This window comes from Ochotona princeps, chromosome 22 (assembly GCF_030435755.1).
Source record: "Ochotona princeps isolate mOchPri1 chromosome 22, mOchPri1.hap1, whole genome shotgun sequence".
Taxonomy (NCBI): domain Eukaryota; kingdom Metazoa; phylum Chordata; class Mammalia; order Lagomorpha; family Ochotonidae; genus Ochotona; species Ochotona princeps.
This window is the reverse complement of record NC_080853.1, coordinates 1,900,283-1,926,493: the sequence shown is the minus strand read 5'-3', so window position 1 is coordinate 1,926,493 and position 26,211 is coordinate 1,900,283. Positions and strand designations below refer to the sequence as shown.

General features: G+C 54.2%; 1 protein-coding gene across 2 annotated transcripts in view; it reads left to right on the top strand.

Moving 5' to 3' along the window:
- Positions 1–26,211, top strand: part of EDN3 (endothelin 3) — a 250,982-nt gene that overhangs the window by 5,119 nt on the left and 219,652 nt on the right. Inside the window, exons 3-5 of one of the 2 annotated variants that reach the window (XM_058679289.1) lie at positions 11,740–11,916; positions 12,866–12,946; positions 14,614–15,579. In XM_058679289.1, coding sequence (XP_058535272.1) covers positions 11,740–11,916; positions 12,866–12,946; positions 14,614–14,650 — 295 coding nt within the window. In that variant the 3' untranslated portion in view covers positions 14,651–15,579. Of the gene's footprint in view, positions 1–11,739; positions 11,917–12,865; positions 12,947–14,609; positions 15,580–26,211 lie in introns of both variants that reach the window. The other variant, XM_058679291.1, reaches the window with a different exon arrangement.

Below are 26,211 nucleotides of genomic sequence, written 5' to 3'. Positions count from 1 at the left end.
TCCCACTGGTGCCCGATTGGAGGCTGGAGTCTAGCGGCAGCCCGGAGGGACTTTTGAACTTGCCCCTGATCCACTGAGAGCCAAGCACACTGCAGAAGGTCAAGTCTACCGATTCGCATGCAGGAACATTCAACAGGCACCTTCGGCGAGACATCCCTTTGGGCTTGACTCAACAGCTGGGCAGCTTAGCCAGACCAGTTGACCTAAAAAAGTCCCTCATGTCAGGGAAGTGTGTCCCAAGTGCACCCTGTGGCCGGCCAGCCAGGGAGGCTGGCTCATGGGCGGGGCCGGCTGGGCTGCTGGAAGGCCAGCAGAGTCCACTGTGTTCCTCCCCACCCTGGCAGTGAGGGAACCCATCATCTGTCGATCCTGCCACGGGCATCTGGGAGAGACATTGTGACGCCGTGGTGGTGACTGTGATTTCCAAACAAAATTCCGGCCACATGAGCTGACAGGTAGGGATGCACTTAGGAGGAGAGTGGGGCTAGACGCTCGAACTGATGGCCCTGCTGGAAGATTTGGTGCTTGCACTCCCGGGGCACAGGGGCATCTTCACCCCCAGGAGCGCTGCCCCCTCATGTCCTGGCTGTGACCCTGTGCAGCTCAGGGGCGAGTGCTGCCATCCCTTCTGGGGTCTTCTGCAAGGTGCAGGACCCCATGCACTCTAGGACACCGACCTGTGGGGTGTCTCCAAGTCCTTGCTGTCTGGCCGTGCCTGCCAAGGCAGCAGCTTGCCTGTCCAGGCTTGTCTAGGCATACCATGCTTACTTAATCCAGCAGGAATGACATTTGTTTTACATTCTTGTTCTCCTCAGAAGAGTAAAGAGTAATAGAATAATAGCCACAGTAATTGACAAAGCATTCTAGCCTGTCTTGTACCACACAAAGGCGACATCGCCACATGTTCCTGCCGTGCCTTTTGTGTTCTTCAAGGAAAGCAGTTTTAGCATGTTTCCACGAGGAGACCTTCTAAGTGCTGGAACACCATGGAAATGGCTGGATCTGAACTCCAGGGTCCTGCATATGGAAGCTGGCTATTGCATCCACCATGTGACATGGAGGAGCCTGGTGCAGGTCAGCCCGAGTCGTGAGCTAGGCCAGGCAGATGATCTGGCTCTGGAGACAGGGCTCTTTGAGGCCAGGGGAGAGGTCTTCCTGACCATCAGGCTGCATGAAGAATCACAGCTAGCTTGTCCCTGGTCGCAATGGCCTTGCCAGGGCCTGTGAGGACAGCTCGCTCCTCATGTGCCATGAGTGCACCACAACCCCATCCATCGGGGTTGCCCTCCACCCCTTGGGGCTGCCCTCCACCCATCGGGGCTGCCCTACTCTCCTCCTCTCCTCTAGTTGACAAGAGGAAAGTGACCCCAAGGCTGCAGACCTCAAAAAGAGGGAAGAGAAGCTGGTGTCCAGCTGATGCCCCTTTGCCCAGCGGGGACCTCTGTCTGTCTCGGATGACACCTGTGCCCGTGCATCCAGCACATTTTGACCAAGTTCCTTGTCTGGAATCTGGGCTGGGCTGGGCCCCCACATAGGCTGACTGTTCTCCCTTCCACCTGCTCCCTGTGGGCTGGTCCCTTCCAGCACTGATACTCCGTGTGAGCCTGCAGCGCTGGCCATGCCGTGCACTGCCTCGGTAGACGTGAGTGGCACTTTTGGTCCATGGTGTGTGCTAAATGACAGTCGTGCTTTGTAGGCCTACCAAGAAGCACCTACCTCCTGTTGGGTTTGGTGAGCTCTCAGGAGAGGTGGGGTGCAGAGTGTGGCTTCCTCACAGACAGTAAAATCTGTCTTACTGTAGAGGTGCTGGCCCCAAGGGAAAGGTCCTCGCCTGCTGGCTGCTGCAGTCCTGCCATGGGATTTCACGTTTCCTGGCTGCTGCTCCACATGCAGTGCCCCATTGCTGGCTGCTTATGCCAGCCTTGCTGGCAGACTGAGGAGAGGGCTCTGCTCCACACCACCCCTTTCTTGCAAATCCAGCTCAAGATGGACACTGTCCTTTGGTTTAGAGACAGAGAGAGATGGGCTCTGGGACCACATCACACCTGAAGGAGGAACGGGTCGTCTGTGGTGGCTGAAAGTGGCTGCAATGCTGGGCTCACACTGGTCAGCTATGATTCCGTGTCTGCCGGGCCTCGGTCTCCCCATTTATAAAGTGTGTGTATGTGGAAGGGGAAGAATCGAGGGTGACGCGAAGAAGCCCACAGGCAGTGGCCAACCTCTGCTTAGCATCTTGAAGATCAAGGTGGTAGTCACGGTGAACCCTTCCAGCCCTGCAGGGACCCTCCCTGGGCCTGAGCAGCTGCCACCCATGGTTCATGTGGAGGATGCCCTGGGTGGGTCATTCTCACTCAAGGGCTACTGCTGCCAAGGGAGACCTTCTTGGGCCCCATGGCTTGGGCTTACTCAGCCCTTGGAGGACCACACAGCAATCCTGTGCCCTCCGTTACTCCTGTGGAGATGCTGACTGCCCTATGTGAGGCAAAGCCTACTGGCGCTCAGTTGGCATGAGCTTTCCTGGCCCAGCAGAGGCCCGATGGCTGCCTCCACTGCTGATAAACAGGTGATAAAGACACTTTATGACCAAAGGTTGTTTGGCCTCTATGGGGTTTGGTCTCGCCCTTGCTGCCCCTCCCTTCTCCTTGTGTATTGCTTCCTCTGGCCTTGGATTGTTGGGGTTGGGTCAGGGGGAGGGGCGTGCATGGGACACAGGTGCGGTGCTGTGCGTTGTCATGTCAGGGCAGTCTGAACTGTCCACATAGAACCTGTTTGTTCAACAGCAAGGGGCCTGCTGCCTTCTCTAGTCCTTGGGGTGGCTTGAACAGAGTAGATGCCTGTGGTTTGCAGCTGGATTTCCCCACAGGTTCTCAGGACCCTCATTTCCTGGCCTTGCCTGGGACTGGAGCTTCAGGGATGTGTGTCACCACCTGCTGCCCTGGGGACGCCAGTGGACATGGGTTCATGAGAAACACTAAGATAGGTACAGAGGAGGAGTGTGGGCTGGATGGCCCGAGACCCCGAGGGCCGTGGCTTCCCCGGGCAGCTTCTTGTTCTCACTGTGTCTGTCTCCTCCTTGGAAACTCAGCACAAGGTTGCATCACGATGTGGGGTTTGAATGACACGTCCTTGACAGCCTTGACAGCCAGGTGGTTTTTGAAAATCTGGGGGTGTTGAATTGAACTGCTGAGAGGTTGGTCCCTTCCGGCTGGCCTTTGTGGTAGGTCCCCAGTCCCCCCAGTCTGGCATGAGGCGCTCACTCCTCCTCAGGAGCAGAGGCAGGCTTGGTAGGAATGTAGCTGAGCCCACTTGGATCCGATGTGAAGCAAGAGAGAGCTGGGTGCAGCGGGGTTGTGACCCTGTTGGCCCCGTGGGGGAGGGAGGCCTTGGATTTCTGCTACATGAAAGGGACACTGCAGCCAGGAACTTGGCCTTGAGTCTGAAAGCAGATGAAAGGCTCTGACATCCCTGGTGTGGTTATTCCTACAAGAATGTAAAACAGAGGAAGCTGTGAGGCAAACAATGCCTTCCTTAAGCACGAGGCTCCTTGCTGGAACCTGATGGGCCGTCTAGGATCCCAGCTCTCCCTGCTGCGCAGGCTCTGGGTCTGCAGGCCCGTCATGAACCCTGGCTAACCACCGCTCAGCTGCTGAGCCCGTGTGAAACAGGATCGGCCCCATTCCGCCGGAGAAAGTGATCTGTTCTCCTTCCAGGGTCCTGTTTTGGTTGAAAATGGAGATTTCCTTCAGATGGGAAGCACACAGCCCAACGCACACATGCACATATGCACACACAGATACTTTGATTCCTTTGGGGTGGGAATCAATTGTATTCCAAGGAGAAAGAAACCCTGAGAATGGCTGGGCAGAGTGGAAGACGGCGCTACGGAGCTGGCTGCTCCTGCAGGCGTGGTTTTGAATGCTTAGGACACACAGAGTTGCCTTGGGCTAGGCACTTTCAGAGAAATTGGGCAGGCTGGGGGTGGGGGCCCAGGCCTGCCCTTGGTTTGTGACCCTCTGGGGCCAACTTAGCAGGAGCTCTTTGTAAACAGTTGCTGTGGAACAGGCCAGCGGGGAGTCCTGGCCCAGCCATTTCAAAACTAGAAACAGATCCGCCTTGTGTGAGTCAGCGTGAAAGGCCCAAGACAGATGTGGTCCACGGCACGCATGGCCCCATCACTGTGGGCAGGCGTGCCGTGTGCCATGGGGTGCTGAGGTGAGCTTGGGCAAGGGTCAGGAGCAAGTAGGTGAGGAGGCAGAAGGGCATGCTTCTTGGGACTGCTATCCGTCTTGTTTCCACAGGGCTTCTAGAAGGAGGGCCGTGGTAGGAGTGCAGTGAGTGAGGCACAGACTTTAGGAGGCGGCAAAAACTCAGGAGGAAAATTTGATTGCCTGGGTTGCAGTATCTTCAGGAATTCAAAAGATTCCCAATGAACAAAATAGGAGCATTTTTGGTAAAGCCTTGCCTGCCCCGGCCCCATCCAGTCCTGTCGCTGGCTTCTTAGCCGAGGAAACTGGAATCTTCTATGATTGCAGGGCGTGACAGATTGACTGGAGACGCCATAGAGAGGTCAGGAGGGCAAGGAGATTGGCTGCCCTGGTCCTGCCGATGGGCGCGAGTCTTGCTCCCCAAGTTCACTTCCAGCCCCGGAGTGGAGGGCTTGAACATCAGCAAGCTGTCTGCTGTAGATTATTTAAAGGGGCGTGGCATTGTCAGCATTTTTTTATCCCCCTGTAGATGCCCCCATCCTTACAAAAGTGTCTGTTCCTGTCTTCCCTCTTCTGTCCCCACTGCTGGGAACTATTTCGGGCCTCATCTGTCTGCAGCTTTGCATCAAGTTGTAATGAGGCCGGGCTGCACAGACGTGGGCTCCTCAGGTCTCTGCACGACCTGAAATTCTTCGGGGTCAAGGCCAGTTGGGGAAAGAAATTTGAGACTAGCTCATTGGATGCCTTGGGTGGCACTGGATGGGGACTGTAGAATTCTGTGGAAGGTCCACAGAGAGCTGGAGAAGTTTGTTTCTCTAATACTTTTTTGGCTTATTTGTTTTGTGAGTCCACTCTTGAAAATCCCACAGTCCTTGATTAAACCGAGACGTTTTTCTGTTCTACTTTCCGTTGGTTGACCCCAAGTGGCTCCTCGGGATCCTTTCAAGTGTGTGCTGGCGTTCGGGGGAGCTGGTGAGATGGCCAACTTCGGGACTTCGGGGTTATTTTCAAGCTCTGTCATAGTAATAGATGAGAGTCAGGAGTTGGTGAGACCCCGGGAATCTCTCAGCTTGGAGCAGGGGGGACCCCATGTTTAGTTGTGGCTTTCTTGCTGCTGCCAGAGCTGTGCTGGTAGGAGAGGCTCAAGTGACAGCTCTGGGAGGGAGGCAGTGTGAGACCCTCAGGGGGAACTCGGGCACTGGGCTGAGAGAACCGCTCAACCCTGCCCCTCCTCTGGCCCAGAGAGAAGGCGTCGCCAGCCATGACGAATTCAGGTCTCCTCATTTATTCTTGTTCTTAACATTTCTGATGGAGGCACTTCAGTGTTGCCCACTCAGAGCCAGATGCTAGTGAGCTGTCAGCAGACAGGCTGGGTGACAGTCCCCGTGCCCCCGCGGGGAGCTCGCCACTACCAGATTACGCGTCTCCCCATGAACCGCACAGAGGCAAGGCCGCGGTAAGAAGGAATGGCCTGCCTCTTGGGTCTCGGCAAATGTATGTTCTGTCCTGGGTCATCCCGCACTTTGTTCTTTCCTTGTGTGCGTATATGTGGGGGTGACTTTCTCTAAAAAGCGTTAACAACCCTCTCCATGTCTGCTCTTTGTAAATTCTCATGGGGTGGGCCTTCGGGGGTACACTGCCTGCTCAGGGGTAGCTAGAAGCTCAGAGGACTTGGTCAGTGCAAAGCCGTGGCTGCAGTCCGCTCGGTGGAGGTGTGTGGAGTGTGGAGTTGCCCTGCAGCCCTGGGCAGCAGGATGTGCCTGGTTGTGTTCTCTGTGGAACCAGCAAGTCACCGAGGAGTGGCCTTCCTGGCCTGCATTCTTCCCCAGAGCTTGGGGGGCACCCTGGAGCTTGTCTGGCATAAGGCCTGGCCTGCAGCAGGTGCTCCTGCATGGGCAAGGGACGGCTCAGAAGAGGACAAGATGCCTGTGGTGGTTGACCAGGTGTCCAGAGGCTGGGAGCATGGGGACAAAGGAGCACAGCTTGCTGACCCCCACTTGTCAAAGGCCAGGCCAAGCCAAACTAGACATTTCACAGTGGGCACAGCTGGGAAGAAAGGCCTCTGGCCAGCTGGGCCTGTGGGAGTTTGTGCTGAGTTGGGACACACTCGTGTGCTGGTGCAGTGGCGGAAACCACCGCTTGTCTTGGGCAGCTGGGAGGCTGCCGGCCTTCCTGTCACACCAGATGCACACCCGGCTGTGGACATGCCAGCCCAGCGTGGTTTAATATACTGGTGACAAGCAACAGAAACAACAGAACCCTGGCACAAGGGCGTTTCCTGGGAGGATGCAGGATGCCCGCGGAGGGCAAGGGGAAGAGCCGCCCGGTACAGCAGGGAGCTTCCGGGACAGGGCTGGGGCTGTAGGCTCCGCCCCAGACACTCCTTGCACCCGGAAGCCAGGGCCAGAACAGCCCAGTGACCAGTCATGACCAGTGGGGAAGGGGAGCAGCTCAAGGGACAGTCTCTTGGCCCTCACACCACTGGGAGGTCCCACAGGGAGACGCCAGCCTGGATTCCAGGAGGCGAGAGGGGCACAGGATGGCCTCAGGCTTAGGAATCCCCCTGTGCAGGGTCCTTCCATAGTGTGTCCGATCCTGAGTGTGAGCGTGCGCACTTGCGAATGTGTGCTGTGCATTCTGGTGTGCCCATGTGTCTGTGTGTCGTGTGTAGTGGGTGTGTACACAGTAGGTGTCCACTGGGAGCTTGTGGAGGTAACAGGACACTCACAGGCCCCATAGATGTGGCCACTGACGAGCTTGCTGTGTCTTGCCTTGCCGGCCAGAACCAGCCTCTCTCTTGGGGGGTCAAGGTTAGAGAGAGCACATGAAGGGCACGGATGCTTTCCTGCTGCCCAGGAATACATTTCTTAGCCTGGGAGGTGGTGAGTGGTACCTTCACAGAGAGGAATTTAATGAAACCTGAGCTGGACTCATTGTTAGAAAGCATGTGGCAGTGGATGCTCTAAGTGATACAAATGGGCTTCTGAAATTAAGACAATACTGTATCTATGAGACAAAGTGGTGGCAGGAACCAATTTTGCCAGAGTGTATTGCAACCTGGCTGACTTTACTTTCTGGGACGAACACCAGCTTAGGACTTGCAAACTCCTATGCCTGGGAGGGCCAGACTTGCAATAAAAATGGGTGGAGAGCAACAGGTGCGGAGCTGTTGGGTGTGGTGGGGACAACATGGAGTGCTGACACTTTTAGCCCCAGCTGATGGGCATCATGGAAAATGTGGCATGTTAATGTTAGCACCGCTTCCAGTTATGCAGGACAGGCTGGGAGTTGGGGTGTTTATGTGAATCTGCAGACTGAACGAAGCTTCCAGAAGGCCGATTTTCTGACCTGTGTGCTGGTGACAACTCTTTTGGGGGCAGGGTCTTGTTCTTGGGGCTCACCCGAAGCCCAGCCCAGTGTCTGTACGTGGAACAGAACTCAACAAATGTCTGTTGAATGCTGTTCAGTGATGTGTGCGTGCGTGTGTGTCTGCGTAGAAGCATACAAGCTGGGTTTTAGAGGGCGAGACAGACCGATCATCATCCCCGAGATTCAGGAATTTGGTCGATGGCATTGCGTGTGTTTTCTGAGTGTCTGTGTCTCTGCTTTGACCTTTAGGTGCAGAAGCCAGCTTTGGGATGAGAAAAGTGGACAGAATACAGAACCTGAAAGCATGCATTCCTTAAAAATTTGTTTTTCTGGGGGCTAGTGCTGTGGCATAGCTAGTGAAACAACTCCTTGCAATGGCAGCATCCCCTATGGGCCATGATTCATGCTTCAGCTGCTCCGCTTCCTATCCAGCTCCCTGCTAGTGGCAGATGGGCCAAAGCACTTGGCTGCCACCATGTGAAAGACCTGGAGGAAGCTCTGGCTCTTGGCTTCCACCTGGCCCAGCCCTGGCCGTTGTGACCATGTTGGGAGTGAAACAACAGATAGATCACCTCGCTCTCTTTGTAACTCTCCATTTCAAATAAATAAATCTTTTTAAAAAGACAATTTCCTAGAGAGGAGTAAAGTGCTTTCAGTAGGACCCTGCAGAAAAGGAATGAGTGTGGGGGACATAGGAACAGACTGTCGCATAGCATTTCCACCTGATGCTTGGGGAAACACAGGGCATAAGAAGACCTCCGTCGTCATTCCCAGCCTCCCAAAAAGTAACAGACATGCAGGTGGAGAGCAGGCGTGTGGCCCTCAGTGGTGTATGTGGTGTGCTGTAGGGGCTGTGTTTCAGCTGAGAGTGTTTAGTTGGATGTTGACTTGTCTTACACGAAGCTGTGGGTTATGCCGGAAGTGTGCACAAGTGGAAGAATTGCTTGCTTCCTCACAGAACTGCATCCTCCAGACGCTGCCATGCAGGAATGGGCCGGAACAGCTGGGATGAGCTCCATCCTGGTGCCCATTCAGGAAACGGTGGCCAAGGCAATGCCAAAGCTCAACCAGAAGGGCTAGGGGACAGGCAAGTCAACGGCATGGTGAAGTTGGCATGGCTGAGCCATGTAGCCTTCTGGCTCCTCACTTCTCTTCTGCGAGGTGGCCCTTTAGCTGGCACTTCTCTGCCCAGCACAATGCACTCACTTCCCAGACTGAGCAGCAGCGGTGGCGGCTGACTTGTACTTGCTGCAGACTCCTTGTTCAGTGCTGTCCAGGCACGGTCTCATTTGATTTGTCCAACAGTCCTTTAGTCAACCAGGAAGCTGTCAAGAGGGTGGAGTGACCATCGGGAAGTGCTTTACAACACACTCCTGGAATTGTTTGGTGGCTCTGTGCTGTGTACGTTGCACATGCCTGTATGTACTGGCTAGCCATTTGTCCTTTACCTGTTTGTGTGACTGTTGCCATTGGCATGGGCACTCATGTGGGCACAAACACAACTATGCCTTCCTGTGTGCTTATCTACTTGTAATGATGGTAGGGGTCTAGTGGATACTTCGCAAACATTGCTGATTCCTGGCCATGACTTTGTGATCTTCACTTAGAGCAAAAACAATTCTGTCTTGTGAGCTTTGAGTTATCCCACAATTAACTACTGGTTGCTCAATCAGCAGTTTTTATTTGCCCGCCCTTGGCTAGATCTTGACAGACGCAAAAGGAGTAGAATTCCTTCCAGAGTAGCAGGTAACCCACGCTCAGATGTGGTCAAGAAACACTGTCCCCAAGGCCTGGGGGTCAGAGAGCCACCTCTGACTCCCTTCTGCCCATCTCCCCACCCCACTGCCTGGAGCCTGTTGGGTTGAAAGCCATGCACCCCTTCTTCTAGACCATGCTCCAGGTATTTGGGGTCCTGCAGTCACTTACCCAAAGGTCCCCAAGACCGTTTCTGAGGCCTGTGTATTTCTAGATTCTCAAAGTCAGGGTCAGCCAAGGGCTCCAGGTGCAGAGCCCTGGTCCTGCAAGGGCCAAGAGGCAGCTGTGGAGAGGGAGTTAGTGGGTGAAGCCTGGATGAGCCTCCTCTGCCCCAGGCAGGAGGTGGAACAAGGACAGAAAAGGAGGTACCTTGTTTCCTTTGCTGGCTGCCATGTTTCTACGTGGGCCTCCAGCGATTTCCAGCATTCCAAATTCAAGGCTGGACTTCTGGGATGTGGGGCACAGTTATCTTGGGAGGAGAGTGGAATCCCTGCATGTAAAATCTCCTCAAGTTGGGTTGACATCTTTCAACTTTTGGACCTGTAAGATTCCCTTTGACACTACAGACATCAGGGCAGGCTCTGATGGGGTCCGTCCCATTCATCTCACCTTTGGCAAGGTGCACATCCACAGAAGGCCAGGGCGGGGGTCCTGCAACCTCAGCTCAGTGGGGAAAGGAGAAGGCGGGTGCTTGGGAATGCTGGGTATAGTGCGTGCAGCCCCACCTCGCCATGCTTGCTCCCTTGAAGGCCTTGCTGTTTCTGCTCCACTTGGCTGACTTCTTGCATGGGCAAACAAGTAATTTCAGAATTGCAGGTCTCACTGTTGATGGGTACTTGTGTGCCGTTTTACTGAGAAAATGGGGGACCGGGTTTAATGTCAACACTTGGAGATTTTAAGGCTTCCCTGTTATCAGAAGAACCTACCTCCAGCCAAATCCCAGCTCATGACAATGTCAGCATTGTCTTTGTCCCCCCACCCCCCACCTTGTCCAACTCCTGAGAAAAGCAGAGATGTTAGTGAGGTTCTGCTGGCCAGGAGTAGGGCTCCACTCTCTGTTTAGGGTCTGCCAGGCGGCTGGGCCTGCCTCTGTCGGGAGCCCACTGTAATGTGCTTTCTGCAGGCACTTGAGGGGAGGAGGACAAGAGAAGAATAAGCCTGGGTAAGTTCCTGGCACCCGTCTCCAGCCCAGCACAACGGGAGGCTAGCTCCGGGCATCAGATCACTGTGGGACACCCCTGCCCAATTTACCCTCACTGCGCCAGTGCGGCTCCATGGTGTGTGTTTCAAATAAAAAGAAATTCAATTTGATTTTATTTTACAAACACAGGGAGGATGTCAGGACACCCTTTGAGGTGGATAATTGGTGATACGTCATGGGGCCAAGGTGACTGAATCTTGGGAGACAAGCAGAGAAACCAATTCTTTCTCTTACTGGAAAAAGTGGCTTGGGCCACATGGGCTTCTTCTTTTGACTGGCCCATAGCTTATGCAAAACGAACAGATGCTTCCAACCTTTCCCCCATGGTCCAGCGGCCTTGTTTCCTTCCTGGGAGTGCTTGTTTGGATGTACACAAGTGTAAGTACCACATTTCCATGCTCATTGTTGTGAACAACATCACCGCCCTCTGAGCTGGATGCCACCCTGAACAGCAGTTGGTGAACAGTTTCAGACCTCTTTGCTTCATTTGACGGTGTCCAGCACCAGCTCCATCCTCAGTGGGCCTGCCCGGGGGGATGCACAGCGTCCTCCATGGTGTCAGTCTCACAGAAACAATGCTCAGAAGCAAATGACGTTAGTCCCGTTTGCAGTACTGTCATCAGGGCCAGTGGCGAGGTGTGCAGGCGGAGCTGACTCAGTTATCACTGCAGACCAGGCAGTGCGGTGAGGTCTCCTAGGTGCTGGGAGTCTAAGAGGCGTTGTGGCTTTGGCGGATGCTCAGGGGCTTACAGGTGCAGTATGGGATGTAGGCTGGACCCAGCGTGAGGCTCACTCTACATACTTGTCCAATTGGTCCTGTGAAGAAACCCTCCAGCCAGGGTGCCCCGCTTCTGCTGAATTCTCTCCCTCCTCTGCATAGGGTGTGGTGCAAGCCTAGGTGCAACTCTCAGAGGTAGGGGACAGAACGTGTGCTACAGGAGTGCACACCTGCCACCTGTGTGCACTGATGGGGATGTGATGCCTCAGTGAAGGGGACAGCAGGCTGTCCATGGCTAGGCTAGGAATGGCTGGCCATGGCTTAGCTCCCAAGAAGGCAGGGGCTACTGCAGGACTCTCACTTGGGCCTCTTCCATCTGCTCAGAACAAGAGCTGGGGGGAGGGTATGCCCATGGGTTCCAGAGACACTCCCTGGATCTTCCCATGCCAGTCCCTGAGCATGCGCCTCTGACATTATCCTGTGTTTTGCAGACAGACTGTGCCCTATGGCCTGTCCAGCTACAGAGGAAGCTTCCGGGGCAAGAGGGCCGTGGGGCCATTCCCAGGGAGCTCTCAGCCCTCCTTCCAGAAGCCCCTGCGCTGCAGCTGTGTCGGGAGAGGAGACAAGGCCTGCCTACGCTTCTGCACCCAAGTTGTGCATGCCCGCAGGTAGGCCAGCACCAGTCCCACTTGCATTCCACATGGAAATGGCCCATAGAGGCCATGCCAGGAGCTACTCCTAGGTAGGTGCATGGGTGGCTCGGCTGTATTCTGACCGCAGTGGTCCTGTGGGTCAGGGAAATGGGGGGTCCAAGTCTGGAGATACGGGTCCCCGGTGCCTGGGGGCGAATGATGTGGCATGCCCCACTCTTGCTGCCTCAAAGGACAGAGCCACGGCTGCCCTTCGTCTCCAAAGGCGTCTTGCCTGGCCCAAGCAGCACTTCATGCAAATCTGAATCCACAGCCACCAGTTTAAGCCGGAGGACTTGCTCCCCACCAAGCGCGTTGTTTTTGCCTCTTCATAAACAGCACACAGTGCAGGGAACCATCCAGGCTCCCTTCCTGTGTCCGCTGCTGGCCGCTAGAGCCGAAACTCAGTGATGCTGTTTGCCTTTGTGTGAGCCATGCAGTGCCACTCATTCGTGGGACCTTGTGGCTCCCAGTACCCCCAATCCAAGCTTTTCTGGCTTGAGCAGCTGCCTGAGAGGAGCTGCAAAGCCATGTCTAATGCAAGGAGCGGGCAAAGCTGAGCCCAGCTGCAGCCGGCAGACATGTGCCCTTGGGGGGCATCTGTCCCTGCTCCCTGCTCCTTCCTAGAGCTGGTGTTGGGGTGACCCTACTCATTGCCCAGCGAGCTGGCAGAAGGCCAGGCGTGGAGCTTCAGGGTCCCATGAGTTGTGTTCTGGAAAGCTCTATGCAGTTGCATCATCTTTCCTTCTCCTGACAAACCAAGTACGGAGAAGTTGATGTTCTCTGAGGGAAGCCCGTAGAGGATGTGGCATGTGCCTACAGCAAGAACCTGGGGACAGGGCTCAGGTGCCCACCGGGGGAGGGGTGGGGGAGAAGTCGGACCAGTGAAGGCGCAGGCCGATTCATTCCGCTGGCTCTCTCCCTGCAGTGCCACACGGACCACAACAGCACCAGACAGAATGGAGGAAGACCGGGCTGCTGGGACCCAGCCAGATCTGCGTTGGAAGAGGTGAGGCTAGCTGAGTGAGCGTCCTTCCTCCAGGTGACAAGGCTGGATTCAGGGAGTAGTCAGTCTAGCCAGTGGGAGCTCGGGGTCTCAGAGGCTGGCCTCAACGGGCGGGGGAGAACAGGCGGAAGCTGAGGGAGCCATGCCGCTTTCCCGGCCGGCCAGCCCTGCATCCAGGGACCAGCCCATGCTTCTCTTGGAGCTTGGGGTTGGGGTGGGGCGGGGCGGGGCTCACCAGGCCTCCTCCTAGCCTGCTGACCACCCTTCCTCAAAGCTGCATAGTCCAGTCTCCACGGCACCCACAGCCCCTCTGCATCCAGTCACGTGCAGTCTTTGGCCTCCCCAAGCCGCATTCTGGACAGAGCTGGGTTCCAACAGCATGGCAGTACCCTAGCCCCAGCCTGTCCTTCAGTCTCTCTCTCCTTCTCTCTTTCTCTTCCTCTTTCTTTCTTTATTTCTCTCTTTCTTTCTTTCTCTTTCTTTCCTTCCTTCCTTCCTTTCTTTTTTTTAACCCGACTTGTCTTTGCATTGAGAGCCTGAGGGTTTCCTGCAGCCACCTTGGCTTTATTTGTCAATGTCGCTGTTCAGGATTCACCTGTGCCTCTGCAATGATGTCAGTTCGTGAGAACAGCATGGAGGAGGCTGGGGTCCTACAGGGACCGATCTAGGAAAGGTGCAAGCCTCCTCAAGGCTGGCACACCAGTGGCACACTGCTGCCAGGGCCTGCAGAGGGGTCTGTCCACATCCATAATGAAACTGGAGTTGGTGGTGGGTAGGAGGGTCGAGGCGCTGAGGGAGGTCCCAGGAGGGCCCTGCCTTGCTGCTCACCCCAAGCCCAAGCTGCTCTCCCAGGGGAGGATCTGTCCGCGACAGCATTTCTTCATTCTCTGGTGCACTTCTTCAACACGGGCTTGCCGAGTTCTTGTTGTTCTCGCTGCTGGGGTCGCAGCTGAGGAGGTGGAGGGAATCTTTTGGGGAACTTGCATGGTGCAGGGCCAAGAGGGAGAAGGCTAACACATAAGGCAAAGGCAGCGTGCGGTGGGCAGAGGGGAACAGGAAGGCATGCTTGGCTCACTGGCTGTGGTTGCACCTTGAGGTGGAGTGGATGGGGAGCAGCCTCACTGGCCAGGGGACGCTGGAGGAAGTGAGCCAAGGCTGCACGAGGAAGGGGTGTTTCTGGAAGAGGAAACAACCGGAGCAAAGGCCCTGGGATATGTTCAGAGGAACCAGACAGGGCACTGTGCATGGGCAAAGCATGGTTAAAGTGAGACCAGCCATGCAGGTGCCCTAGCGGGGCCTGGAAAGGTGGTCCTTGCAGGTGGCAGGACCCTCTGGGAAGCTTTCCTCTCAAAGGAGGAGCTTCTAGGTAGCCTCCCCAGGCTTACATTCAGGGCGAGGAGGCCCCTCCATCACCTCCCAATCACCCCCTGAGCTGCCCCCCTCTGCCTGCTGCTGATGGGGACGGGGGGGGCGTGCATCTGCAGGCATTGCACCTCCACATCCTCCCCAGCATACGGCATGGGGGCCCCAGCCAGGGGTCTGCTTCCAATCAGCCGACAGCTGTGGCAGCTGCGGGGGTGGGCTGCGGCTGTGCCCTCTCAGCCTCCCAGCCCCCACCCCCTACCCCACTTTGTAACCTGTGTTTCTTTTGCCTGCTCTTCCCAAGATAGGTTGAAGTCAAGGGCAGGCGAAGCAAGCGGCGCTTAGACCTCCACTGCCCGCAGCTGTGCCCAGCAGCCGCCTTCAGTCTGCTCCGCTGCCTGCTCCAGGCAGGAGTGCCCTCGGAGGAGAGCTCTGCCTGCCTCGTTCTTGGAGCCTTCAGCCCTTGCCCCAGCACTGTTCAAACTCCCCCCGGAGCAGGAAATGTACCCCAAGTCCCCACTCTGTACACCCCTGCTCTGGAAATGCCCCAGCCCAAATGTCCTCACCCCGCTTTTGGGTCAAACGATCCCAGATGTGCCCTGGGGCCTGACGCCCACAGCTCTGGTTTCCTGAGCACCGGAAATTGTTTTTGGAGAGGGCTGCAAGTTGCTCACTGGCTGTGACAGGCCACTGGAAGGGACGTGGGGCCCTAGGTTCACTCTGTGTAGATGTCTATGCCTGTCTGTCCCATTGTGGATGGGCCCAGCATGCCGACTTCCGTACTCCCTCCCAGAGTGGCGGGGGCTGGGCAGTGTGTGGGCCTTGGCCTGGATCTTAACCATCCAGGAGCCGATGGGAGGAGAAAGTGGACGTAAGCCGGCTTTGAACTCCGAGATGTACAGGGGAGCACGGGCTCTTGTCCAGCTGCGGACTGTGGTCCCTGTAGACCCAGGCCCAAGCACGACGGGGTTCCCAGGCCCCGTGTCCAGGAAGCCAGCTGAAAAGCAGCCCCAGTGCAAGGCCTTTAAGGGTGACTATCTGCTTTCATGAGTAACTGCAGCTCTTTGGGGTGTGCCTTCCAAATAAGCCAGAAACGCAAACTCTTTGTAAATTATGTAAATTCCTATTTATCTATATAATTGGCACCCGCTGGGAATTGTCACTCCTGACAGTTCCAGATCGTTTGCAGCTGCTCTCCGCTGGCTGTGCTGAACTCACGCGTGTGTAACTGCATGGAGCTGTGGCCAGGCTGTGTCTTGTCCACACTGGGGGAGGTGCCCTTGTCCCCACCTGGCCACCAGGAGCGTGTGCCAAGGGCACACCTGGAGCAGTTTCAGATGGTGTGTGAGGGGAACTCTGGCCTGACCCAATGTTAAACTCACGATGAGGATTTTAAGTTATTGCAGGTGTAGGAGTGAGTGCCTGGTCCGGGGAGGGGTGGAAGGGCCCGATTAGCTGGCAGGACTGTACAGGTTAGAGAGCTGATTATTTATTGTGCGACTGTTCTCCACTTCCACTGCTCGGTGTGGGTCTGTTCAATGTAACATTGCTCAGTGTGCATGTAGATTTTACACTGCATCGTTCTGCGTCCAAACTCACGCTCCTTAGAACTCAAATCACATTTTTAAAGCGTATATGCACTGTTTGGCACCGTGGCAAGATGATATCTCAGAGAGAAATTCTTTCATTGTGCAAACACAATAGTACTCAGAAAGGACTAACTGCAATAAAAAACTGAAAGTTTGCTCTGATGTGTGGGCTTTCTTCTGGTCGTCGGTATGTGCGTGGTCACATGTCAGCTTAACCGTGGACCTCCTGGGAGGCTGGGAGGGAGTTCTGGCTCAGGAAGTAGACTCCGTGGAAAGCCAATTATGGAATGAAACAAGGACTGGTTGAGTATTAAGGAAGGAGTAGACTTTGGGGTTCGTCTGAAGTTGAGACATTCGTGGCGACTGGGGAGAGGGCGGTGTAGGCAGAGCTGGGTCCTTCTGCCGGCATCTCCTGGCCCTGCAGGGGTGATGGACAGGGATCCAGGGAGAGAAACAGGCCCTGCTGTGCAGGATTCTGCGGACGGAGTGGTCGGAGTGCCCACGAGGGCAGTGCCATCCGGAAAGGAGTAGAATTTCCCTCATTCCTGTCCTCTCTTGTCCACTCCCCTCCTCTGTCCCCTAATTTGAAAATGGAGAGTTGGGGGCAGCACACTGAACACACAGAGCCCTGGCTAAGAGCGAGAGGAAGCCTTGCTCTTCAGAGGGTCGACCATCGCCTGGGCTGAGAAAGCCCAAGAGCCTCTTGCAGGTAGCTCTTTTTGCTGATGGAATGGTGGCAGGGCACTCATTGATCCTCAGGATGTGGAGCAGGGTGGGTTCCTGCGAGACACCAGCTTGGCTGGATGTGGCACTCTGAGCTGCCGCGGATCAGCCAGGAGGACGGAGGGAGGGCCCACATTGCAGACTCCGTGGCCTCTCCTGACATCTCAGGGAGGTGGTGCCTCATGCAGTGTGAGCAGGACCAGTTCGACACTGCAGCCTCTGTCTCTGAAAGACGGAGAGTTTCAGGAGGGCTTCAGCCGTGTGGACACCTCACTGTGCCACCCACTCCCTGAATTCTCAGCCTCGGGGGCCTCCTGGCTAAAATGGCTGTGATGCTGGCTGTGCCCACCTTGTGGCACGCACAGGAAGTCAACCCAAGGCTTCAAACCTGCCCTGTACTGGTCACCAGCTCTTTCCTTTGGCTAAACATTTCAGTGGACTTAATCATGATCCATAGAATTGTTAGAATAGTTGAAACTTCCTTGAAACTTCTGTGATTCCTGTGTAGCTAAGGCTAAAGCCAATCAAGCTACCTGTAGCTCAGAACACTGCGAGTCCGCTTGGGCCCTCCTGTCCCTGAAAATGCTATTTCTTTGTGGGCAGGAACACATAGAATGTTGAGATCCAAGTGATAGTTAGGCTAAGGAGATTCCAAGTATCAGCTGCCACCGAAGAACAGAATGAATGAGCAGTCATGCTTGCAATGGGTGGTCTCATTCATTCCCCCCAGCATTCCACACTGAGGAACCAAGCAAATGACCAGGTCGGGGATAAACAGTGTCTGCAGGAGCATGGGAAGTTCACAGCAGCGCCCTGTGGGCTCCGGGAGCAGATCCACTGAGCAAGACCTTGCTGGGCCCCCATCCATCTTCCGCTGCCCTTTTCCTTTTCTCATCTTGTCCTTCTCTTCCTCCCTCTTGCTTGGAACTGACCTCCAACAGGAAGTTGCCATCTGCCAATTGCTAGTTGTCTGATTGGCAGGAAACAGTGGGGGCAAGCCTGGTGCCCAGGGTTGGCTCAGTCTCCAAGCCTGTGTGCTTGCAACACCTGTAGGATCGCCAGTCTTGTTTCACGGGCTTCCTTTTGTCCTGACGAGGGGGCGTTCTGCCTGGTCCTCCCCTTCAGGTACCCTGGTTGGCGATGTGTACCAGTCCCAGAAAGGGCAGCAGGGGAGAAGGAAAACCCATCGGGACACAGAGATGAGTGTCCACACTGTGCTCTGTAAGTGGAAAGGCATGATTCATGGCATAGTGGGCTGAGCCGCAGTGCTCCTGGGAGGAGGGGTGTCTGGCCTAGCTGTTGGGGAAAGCTTTGTGGAGGAGATGGGCGAGAGGCAGTCTGGCCATGCAGTGTTAGGGGTGCACCCCAGGAATGGGAGCTGTCAGGGAGCAGCCGACCGGGGCAGTGTGTTGGGGAAAGGCTGGAGCTCAGGCTCCTAGAAGGAGGAAAGCGGCTACAGATGGAAAGTGAGAGCCGTGAGGGATGAGTGCATGGCCAGGGCCATGACCCCCAAGGAAAGGAAGCCAACCTGTGGATCTTAACCCTTCCCTGCATGCCGGAGGTGGCCAGGGATCAAATGGGCTCAGTGTCCAGGGCAGAGAAGACTCCCAGGCTGGGCTGGCCCGTATGTGGAGGCTGTTCTTGGATTGGCTGACTGTGCAGACACCCTAGGTGGGAGCGCTGGACCACCTTTGCAGCACTAAGGCAGAGAGGAGCCACCCAGAGGGCTGGGAGCTGGGCTTTCGGCCTCTCAATCACATGCTGGGGTCAGAATGAGGGGATTTCAGAAAACTCTTGGAACATGCCCCCGATGGGGCTAACTGCTGCCCTAAAGCAAACCTGCCTTTTAATTCCTTCCGTTCCACCGCAACACTCGAAGTAGATGTGGTGGGTAGACACGCCTGGAAACACGGACTCCTACACATGAGGGAGTCATTTCTGACATTATTATACCAGTTTATTAGCAATGAGTATGCTATGATTTTGCTGTCATTGTTACACTGTATTTTGGCTTTGTAGGCCATCGGGTGTCTGAGGAAACCCCTCTGCCCTGGTGTTCTGAAAGCTGGCATGGGCACAGACACACACATATATAAACATGCACATGAACATACATGTGCACAAATACATGTGTGCACGAACACAAACACGAATACACATGTGGGCCAGACAGGTGGCTATGAACACACATGTGTGCAAGAACACGTGGCCACGAACACACATGTTCACATGAGCACACAGCCATTAATACACATGGCCATGCTCCATCAGACCTTGTTTAGAAAGTTACCCAGGGAACCCCAGGGTTAGGAGACTGGCAGTGCCAGGTCTGTCTGCACGGTCGTTTGTTCTGAGGTTGCTAAGTGCCAGTTCTGCTGGGAATGGTGTCTATGCCGCGGTGCCCGGCTGTGGAGGGACCCCTCGCTTCTGACCTCAGCCCGTTGGTGAGGACGTGACTGGGGCCAGTTGATAGCTCTTTGTAGATGCTTTTTCCTTCTCTTTGGTGACATGTGGTGTTACCTTTCTGTTTTTTCTTTGATGCTTTTATCAGAACGTGGTGGGCCACAGCTTCTTTTCCCCTTCAGTTTGTACCAGTGAGCACCTGGGATGTCTTTCTAGAAATACACACCTTCCCTTTTTATTTCTAAACAACTTCTACCCTTTACACTGAGTCTTGTTACTCTGACGTTGACCTTTTGGTTGAACTTCTCTAAAAATGTGTATTTTCTCCATTCCTCCTTTGCTTGTATGTTAGGTTTCATTTTTTTTTCCTAGCTGGAGTCTGAGTCTAGAATCCTCCCCAGGACTGTCACTCAGAGACTGTCTTAGGAGCAGTGCAGAGCACGTGTTCCCAGGAAGCTTCTTCTGACTGCCAGTTAACCCACAGGTGTCCCTAGGGGCCCTCCCCAGGCAAGGGCTGTGTGAAGAACCCAAAAGCCTTGCTGCTGGGTCTCATTCATTAGGAGCCCAACCATCTTCCTAAGCCCTCTGCGTCACCCATTACAGGGATCTATCATTCTTCTCATGTCATGGATTACTAAGAAAACTAGAACCTGGATGGGTGCTGGATCTGGCTTGCACAGCTCACACTGTATGGTCAGGGTAGGTGCCTGACCCAGCTTGCACAGCTCACCATGCCTGGGTCTGGCTGGGTGCCCTCCTGGCTCACATGGCTCACACTGTGTGGGTCGGGGTGGGTGCCTGGCCTAGCTTGCTTGGCACACAGTGCATTGATCAGGCTGGGTGCCTGGCCTGGCCTGCATGGCTCACAGTGTATGGATCAGGCTGGGTGCCTGGCCTGGCCTGCACGGCTCACGGTACATGGAACAGACTGGGGGCCTGGTCTGGCCTGCACGGCTCACTCTGCATAGCTCATCCTCACCTCCCAATGTTCACCATGCCACTCTAGCATCAGTTACTGGCAAGTAGTGATGAGGAATTTAACATGCCTAGCAATTTAATGAAAAAAATTATTTAAAAAAATTTTTTTATTTGAAAGGTAGATTTACACAGAGAGGAACAGAGACAGAGAAAGAAATCTTCCATCCACTGGCTCTCTTTCTGAAAAGTCAAATGGCTGGGGCTGAGCTGGTCCAAAGTCAGTAGCTCCTGGGTCTCCTACATGGGTGCAGGGGCCCAAGGACTTAGGTCAGCTTCTGCTACTTCTCCAGGCTCTAAGCAGGGAGCTGGATGCATTGTGGAACAGCTGGGACTCAGACTGGTGCTCAGGTGGAGTGCTGGCGCTGCAGGTAGAGGTTTAACTTACTATGCCATGGCTCTGGCCCCCCAAATATTTTTTAGCTTGGATGTCTAATAAACCCTTACATGATCAAAATTAAAACTATGGGAAAATTCTGTATACAGAAGTCCCACCATCATCCTGATCTCCGTCTACCCTGCCTAACTTCCTGCCGCTGTGGAACTGATGGCATTGCTCTGACGTTGCTGTGTCATTGGGCACAGTCTCTGCTTTCTCAGCCAGCTTGCTGTACATGGCTTCCTTTTTCCTGATGCCACTTCAATCACTGAGCACGTGGGTTTTGTCCTGACAGTAGATACCTGCTGTCTTTTCCACACCAACTTTCCAGTCCTCCAACACCAGCTGGGTGCCCACCGGTTCAGTCCATCTCTGGCGCTACCTGCCTGCAGGTGGTGTCAGAGCCCTCCAGTGAGGGTGCCCGCTGCATGTGACAGAAGGCCCCCCCTTCTAACACCAGCCACAGAAAGGTCCCCAAGGACCCCTCTTTCTGCCCAGCTGATGACAAAGTTGAAAGCTCTGTGGGACACCCGCCATCACCTGCCTGGACAGCTCCCAGAACTCAGCAAAATGAGCAACAAGTGCGAATAATGTTGTGGTGACAGATGCAACTCAGCAAGGATGGCACAGAGCCACGAGAGCCTCGCCTGGGGACAGGGCAGCGAGGGATGCCCCCTGGACGCCATGGGCTGGGTTCTTATGGTGGTCTCGTTACATGGGAACAGCAGATTAAAGCGCAGGTCACTACTGACTGCACTCCACTGCAGGGGACGGGGGAAAACTAAAGGCTTCAGGCCTCTAATGGTCATCTTCCTAGTGACCGCTGGCCCCTCCCATGCCGTGTGCCATTTCATTAACACCCAAAATTGCAAATTCCAAGAGTTTCTGGGAGTTCTATGCCAAGAATCAAGGACAAAGACCAAAGATTTCGTGTTAGTTTACCACACACATAACTCTTTGATTCCTGAGATTTTGGCCTGATGTATCCAGGAAAATGTTTTATGTTAATACTTACTAACTTCATTTTGATTTGCTCTACCAGTGTATGCTTCCAGGGTATTCTTCCACTGGACAGAGATGCCATGGTGTATTGAACGGGTACCAGTTGATGGGCAATGAAGCTGCTTCCCACACTCTGTTATGACGGATAACTCTGCAACAAATAACCCTGTGATTGTTGTTTTGCCGTGTGACAGTGCATCCCTTGGGTGAATTCCGAGTAGTAAGTACTCATGGGGAAGGGTGAACGCAACTGTATTTTGCACAGATGTCATCGCTAGGAGAAATGCACTGTTATCATCCCCCTGTGTGGATAAGTAGCCTATGCGAAGCTCAAAAGGGGAAGCCAATTTCCCCACGTGACACGGGTAATAACGAGATAGAAATGGACAAGCTTATTTAGGGGGTGGGGTGGAGTGGCAGGCGAGGCTGGGAAATGCTGTCAGGTTAAAGAGAGACAAAGACACTGTGGATAGGGCCATCGTAGAAGACGGCAAGCAGAGTAGGCCACAGAACCTGGTTAAGAGTCTTGCTGTTGCCATCACACACCGCTCGGAGTGGCTGTCTAGGGCAGTCACTGTTTCCAGAGTCCCAGGTCTCCAAAATGGCTCTTGCATTTTTTTTTCTTTTACCAAGTTGAGCATCTTTCCCTTGACCCAATCCATATACACACAATGTAGATGCATCCATAAAACCTATTTTTAAAGATTTATTTATTTAAAAGACAGTTAGACAGGGAAAGTCTGGGCTGGGGGAAGGCGGTGGTTTTTCCATTTGCTGGTTCATTCTTCAAATGGCCACAATAGCCAGAACTGGGCCAGGGCAGACCAAGCGGTTGACTTCCAGTCAGTACTTCCAGAGAGGGCAGCACTCTCACTGCCTTCCTGTCTTCCCAGGAACATTAGCAGGAAGCTGGATCAGAAGTGGTAAAGCCAGTCTTGAACCAGTGCTAATATGGGATGCCAACATCGCAGGTGACACTTCAAGCCATGGGGCTGCAATGCTGGCCCCAAATCCATCTTTAAGATTCCATTCCCGTGTAGATCTCTGTGGTGGGGCACGCTGCAGGAGATCGCCACTTGCCATATCTGATCAGCCCAGGGATGGACATGTGAGGGAGCTGTCTGCTGGGTTTAGACGTAGACCGGACAGGTGGATTGGTCGGACACCACTGGGAGTGGAGGACCTGGGGTGACGGAGCAGCTTGGCAGGGGCACTCCTTTCTGCTTGGTATGTAGTTGCCTGGGTTCCGGAGACAGAGTGGAGCAAGGGAGTCACATCCCTAGAGGAGAGACGAGACAGCACATGGCAAGGGAGATGGGAAGGGTCCTGCCGCACTCGGTGTCATTGGTGTTCGGTTCGGCCTCCCTTCAGGACTGGCTGCACTTTATCCTTGGGTTTCATACAACATTCTCCTCTCAGCGAAGCCTTGGTTCTTTACATGTGTGTGATGAGATAAGCACGCTAAGGTGGGCACCACCCTCTGAGTTACCAAGGACTCCAATAATGACCAATTCTTACTGCTTCAAGTTGGAGGGCATGAAGAGAGCAACCCAGTTGCTCCTGGGTTAAGTCCTGACTCTGCTGCAGGGAATTCAACGTGAAACATGGGAGTAACCCTGTTTCTGGTCTCACACGAAAGAACAATGTTCATGCGGACAACTCCAGTTTGCAAAGCATGGCTTATTTAAGAAAGAAGGAGAGCGGCCTCCTGCCATAGCCACAGGGGAGGGCTCCAAGGGAGGAAAGACCCAAGGAAGTGGTGGAAATGGGGTCTTTCATGCACCATCTCAGGGTGGGGTTCACATGAGTCACCCCAAGGACAGAAAGAAAAAACTTGTGCTCAATGGGCAGTGATGTCTGTCAGCTCGCTGAGAAACACGAGGGGGAGACTTGCAGTTTCCTTCCTCCATCCTTAGGATCAGCTGAAAACGAAGGTGCCATCCCTTTGACGGTGACAGAGATGACATTAGTGTGGGCCGTGTCTCCTTGCTCGTGGGAGGACAGCATGGGCAGTGACACGTTGCCTCTGACTCTGCTTCAGGAAGGGTATGGGAATAGCGGAGAGCCCCGTTTTCACATTTTAAAGGATAGTTTTACCAGGAACCACGAGACTCTAACTGCCCTCTGTGCTGGCTGGCTGCTCGCAACTCCACTGTGACAGAACCATCCCGGTACCCATCATTGGCCTAATAGATTGGGACCTAAGGATTGGCCTGGAATCTGATACTCAGCCCATGGGCCCAGGAGTTTAGAAGGGCAAATGGGTGATGTATGGCCAAGTCCACAGAGGGTCTGCTGCAGGTGCCTAGTAACTCGGGAGCTTTGACAAAGAGGTATGTCCGTCTTTACAAAATGGATGCTGTGCTTCCACCAAGAGGAACATGATTTTCATCAGCTTTGGCTTAGCAACAGGCACTGCGCATGGACAGGCTTGCCTGCCTAGTGCCACTCATGGAAGCAGGTCCAAGGACCCCCACCTCTATTTCTCTATATACTGTGTGGTCCAAGAAACAGTGCTGTGTTATAAACAGGGGAAAGAGACCACTCAATGGCAGAAACTGCACTTTCTGTGTGCAAATTCCGGGGAAGGCCCTCTCTCAAGCCCTGATGCAGCTGCAACTCAGCAGTTGGTCAGTGCGTCTGCGGCACCACGAGATGCTGAGGAGCAGACACCACAGTCATATTCCACTGCTACTTGGGGTCAGAGCTCCCGAAGCCTCAAGGTTGGCCCTTAATATCCTAAGTGTTGATTCACTCGGTTGCTTAGATCAAAAACCAGTGGCAGCATTTTCTTAGTAATTGATTAAACTTGGTGCTGGGCATCACAGAGCTCTACTTACTGATAGAGATTAAAGACAAGGAAACAAGAACGTTCATCTAAATTTTTATTGAATATTCCTCAACTTTATTACATGATAGAGGAACCCGCGACTGGCCCAGGTAGTTTTAAGTATGATCCTAGCTTTCTTTTATAAAAGATAAGTCTCTTTGAAAAGCAGAGCATCAGAGAGATAGGGAGACACAGAGATGAAGAGATCTCCAGGCACTGGTTCACTCCCCCAGTGGTCGCAATAGTCAGATCTGCGCCATCTTGGAGCCAGGAGTCAGGAACGCCCTTCTAGGCTCCCCCATGGGTGGCCTGGGGCGGAGGCAAGTGCTTGAGCCAGCTTCTACTGTCTGGCCAGGTGCATGCTCAGGGAGCAGCCAGGACTCGGATGAGCATAGTGACATGGGATGACTGCAGGCCACACCGCCATGTCACCATGCTGGCCCTGACCCTAGCTTCAGAAATGAGGCTGGAAAGTTCTAGGGCTTTTACCTTTTCTCTTGGTAGATGTGAGATCAGCCTTGAAAACAACTGAATGCGCGGTCCACCTCCATGGCCACATCTTGCCTAGTAGCTCCTAATGTTGCAGCCACACAGAGCTCTTGGCAGTGCCCAGAATCCCTGGCCCCTTGTGGTCTTCATTGAGGCTGCTTCTCCAGAGTGTTCTTCCCTCACTTCTGCTTCATCCGTCACTGCCCCATCTAGGCCGCGGCCTGCTGCCTCGTGCTCACAGCACACAGCACAGTAGGCCCATCATGCAGTCACCACAGGGTCCCACGTCACAGAGGGCACAAGCTACACTGCCCTAGACTCTCTCCTTCAACTTTCTGCTGCTGCAAAGGGCGATGCTCGACCAGCAGCAGGGGTGACGCACCCCGCTTTCTCCCTGCCCTGCCCTCTCAGCACCTGCATGACATCCCCCACATCCTGGCCCCCGGCCTCACCGGGCAGCCTGCTATCCCCAGCTGCGGCCGCTAGTTCCTCCTCACTGCGGGTTAGAGAACGGAGATCCTCCTGGGGTGGGGAGGAAGCAAATGTCCCTTTGCAGAGATTCATCTTTCGCACAGTGAAGGGCAATCCTCAAAAGTTTCTTGGAAAACACATCTCGTGGTGAAAGCCAAGCATGGATTTCAAAACTTCTCTGCATCGTAGTAACCTCACCTTTTAATCCCACACTGGGCTTGTTTGTGTGCACGTGTCCCTAACTCCTAACTCCTTCTGTCATTTTTGTCTGTTCCTTGTCCCTTCCATCTTTCTGCCTCCAAGTGTGGAACCAGTGCTTGAGGTGTGATCAGGGTGCTTGGACAAGCGCTGGCCCCGGTCACCCTCCACCAAGGCTCAGGTGACACAAAGATGAGCCCCATGGGTCTTCGACCTCAAGGACTCATGGTCTGGTGGAAATGCAGAAAGCAGGAAAGGTGCAGGGGCTCATGGGAAGGAGGGGCCCTCTCTATGGCAGACGGCTGCTGGCCCCAGCAAGGCGTACCTAACTTGCCCCCCACCAGTGTGTGCTCCTTCATCTAGACCTCCTGTGACAGTCACTGCTGGGAAACTCTCCATTTCCCCATCTGAAAAATGGAGCTGCTTTCCGAGATCTGCTGTTCAACTTTGGCAGGCCCCGGGCACTGTTGTTTTTGGTGGGAATCGGTCACAGCACACCCAATGCACAATGTGCGTATGCAGCCATGCATTGCATACGCAGTTACGGGGGTGGGGACTGTGATGTTTTCTGAAAGGCCGATATATTTTTCCTTTAGGCACTTAGTGGCATTTTGCTAGCTAAAAGTGGCAAAGATAATCTGAATTTTCTTCAGTTTTGGATTTTATTAGCAAGACATTATCCAGCTGCCTGGCATGTGTTAGATTTTCCTCTTAGCATCCGTATTCATCAGGCTGCAGTTAACTGGCAAGATGTGAGGCATTTAGGGAAGCGTGTTTCCATTTTATTTGCAAGGTTGTTCTGGTTTGCTCTTGGCTCTGCTTTGTATTTTGCTATAGCGAATCCAAT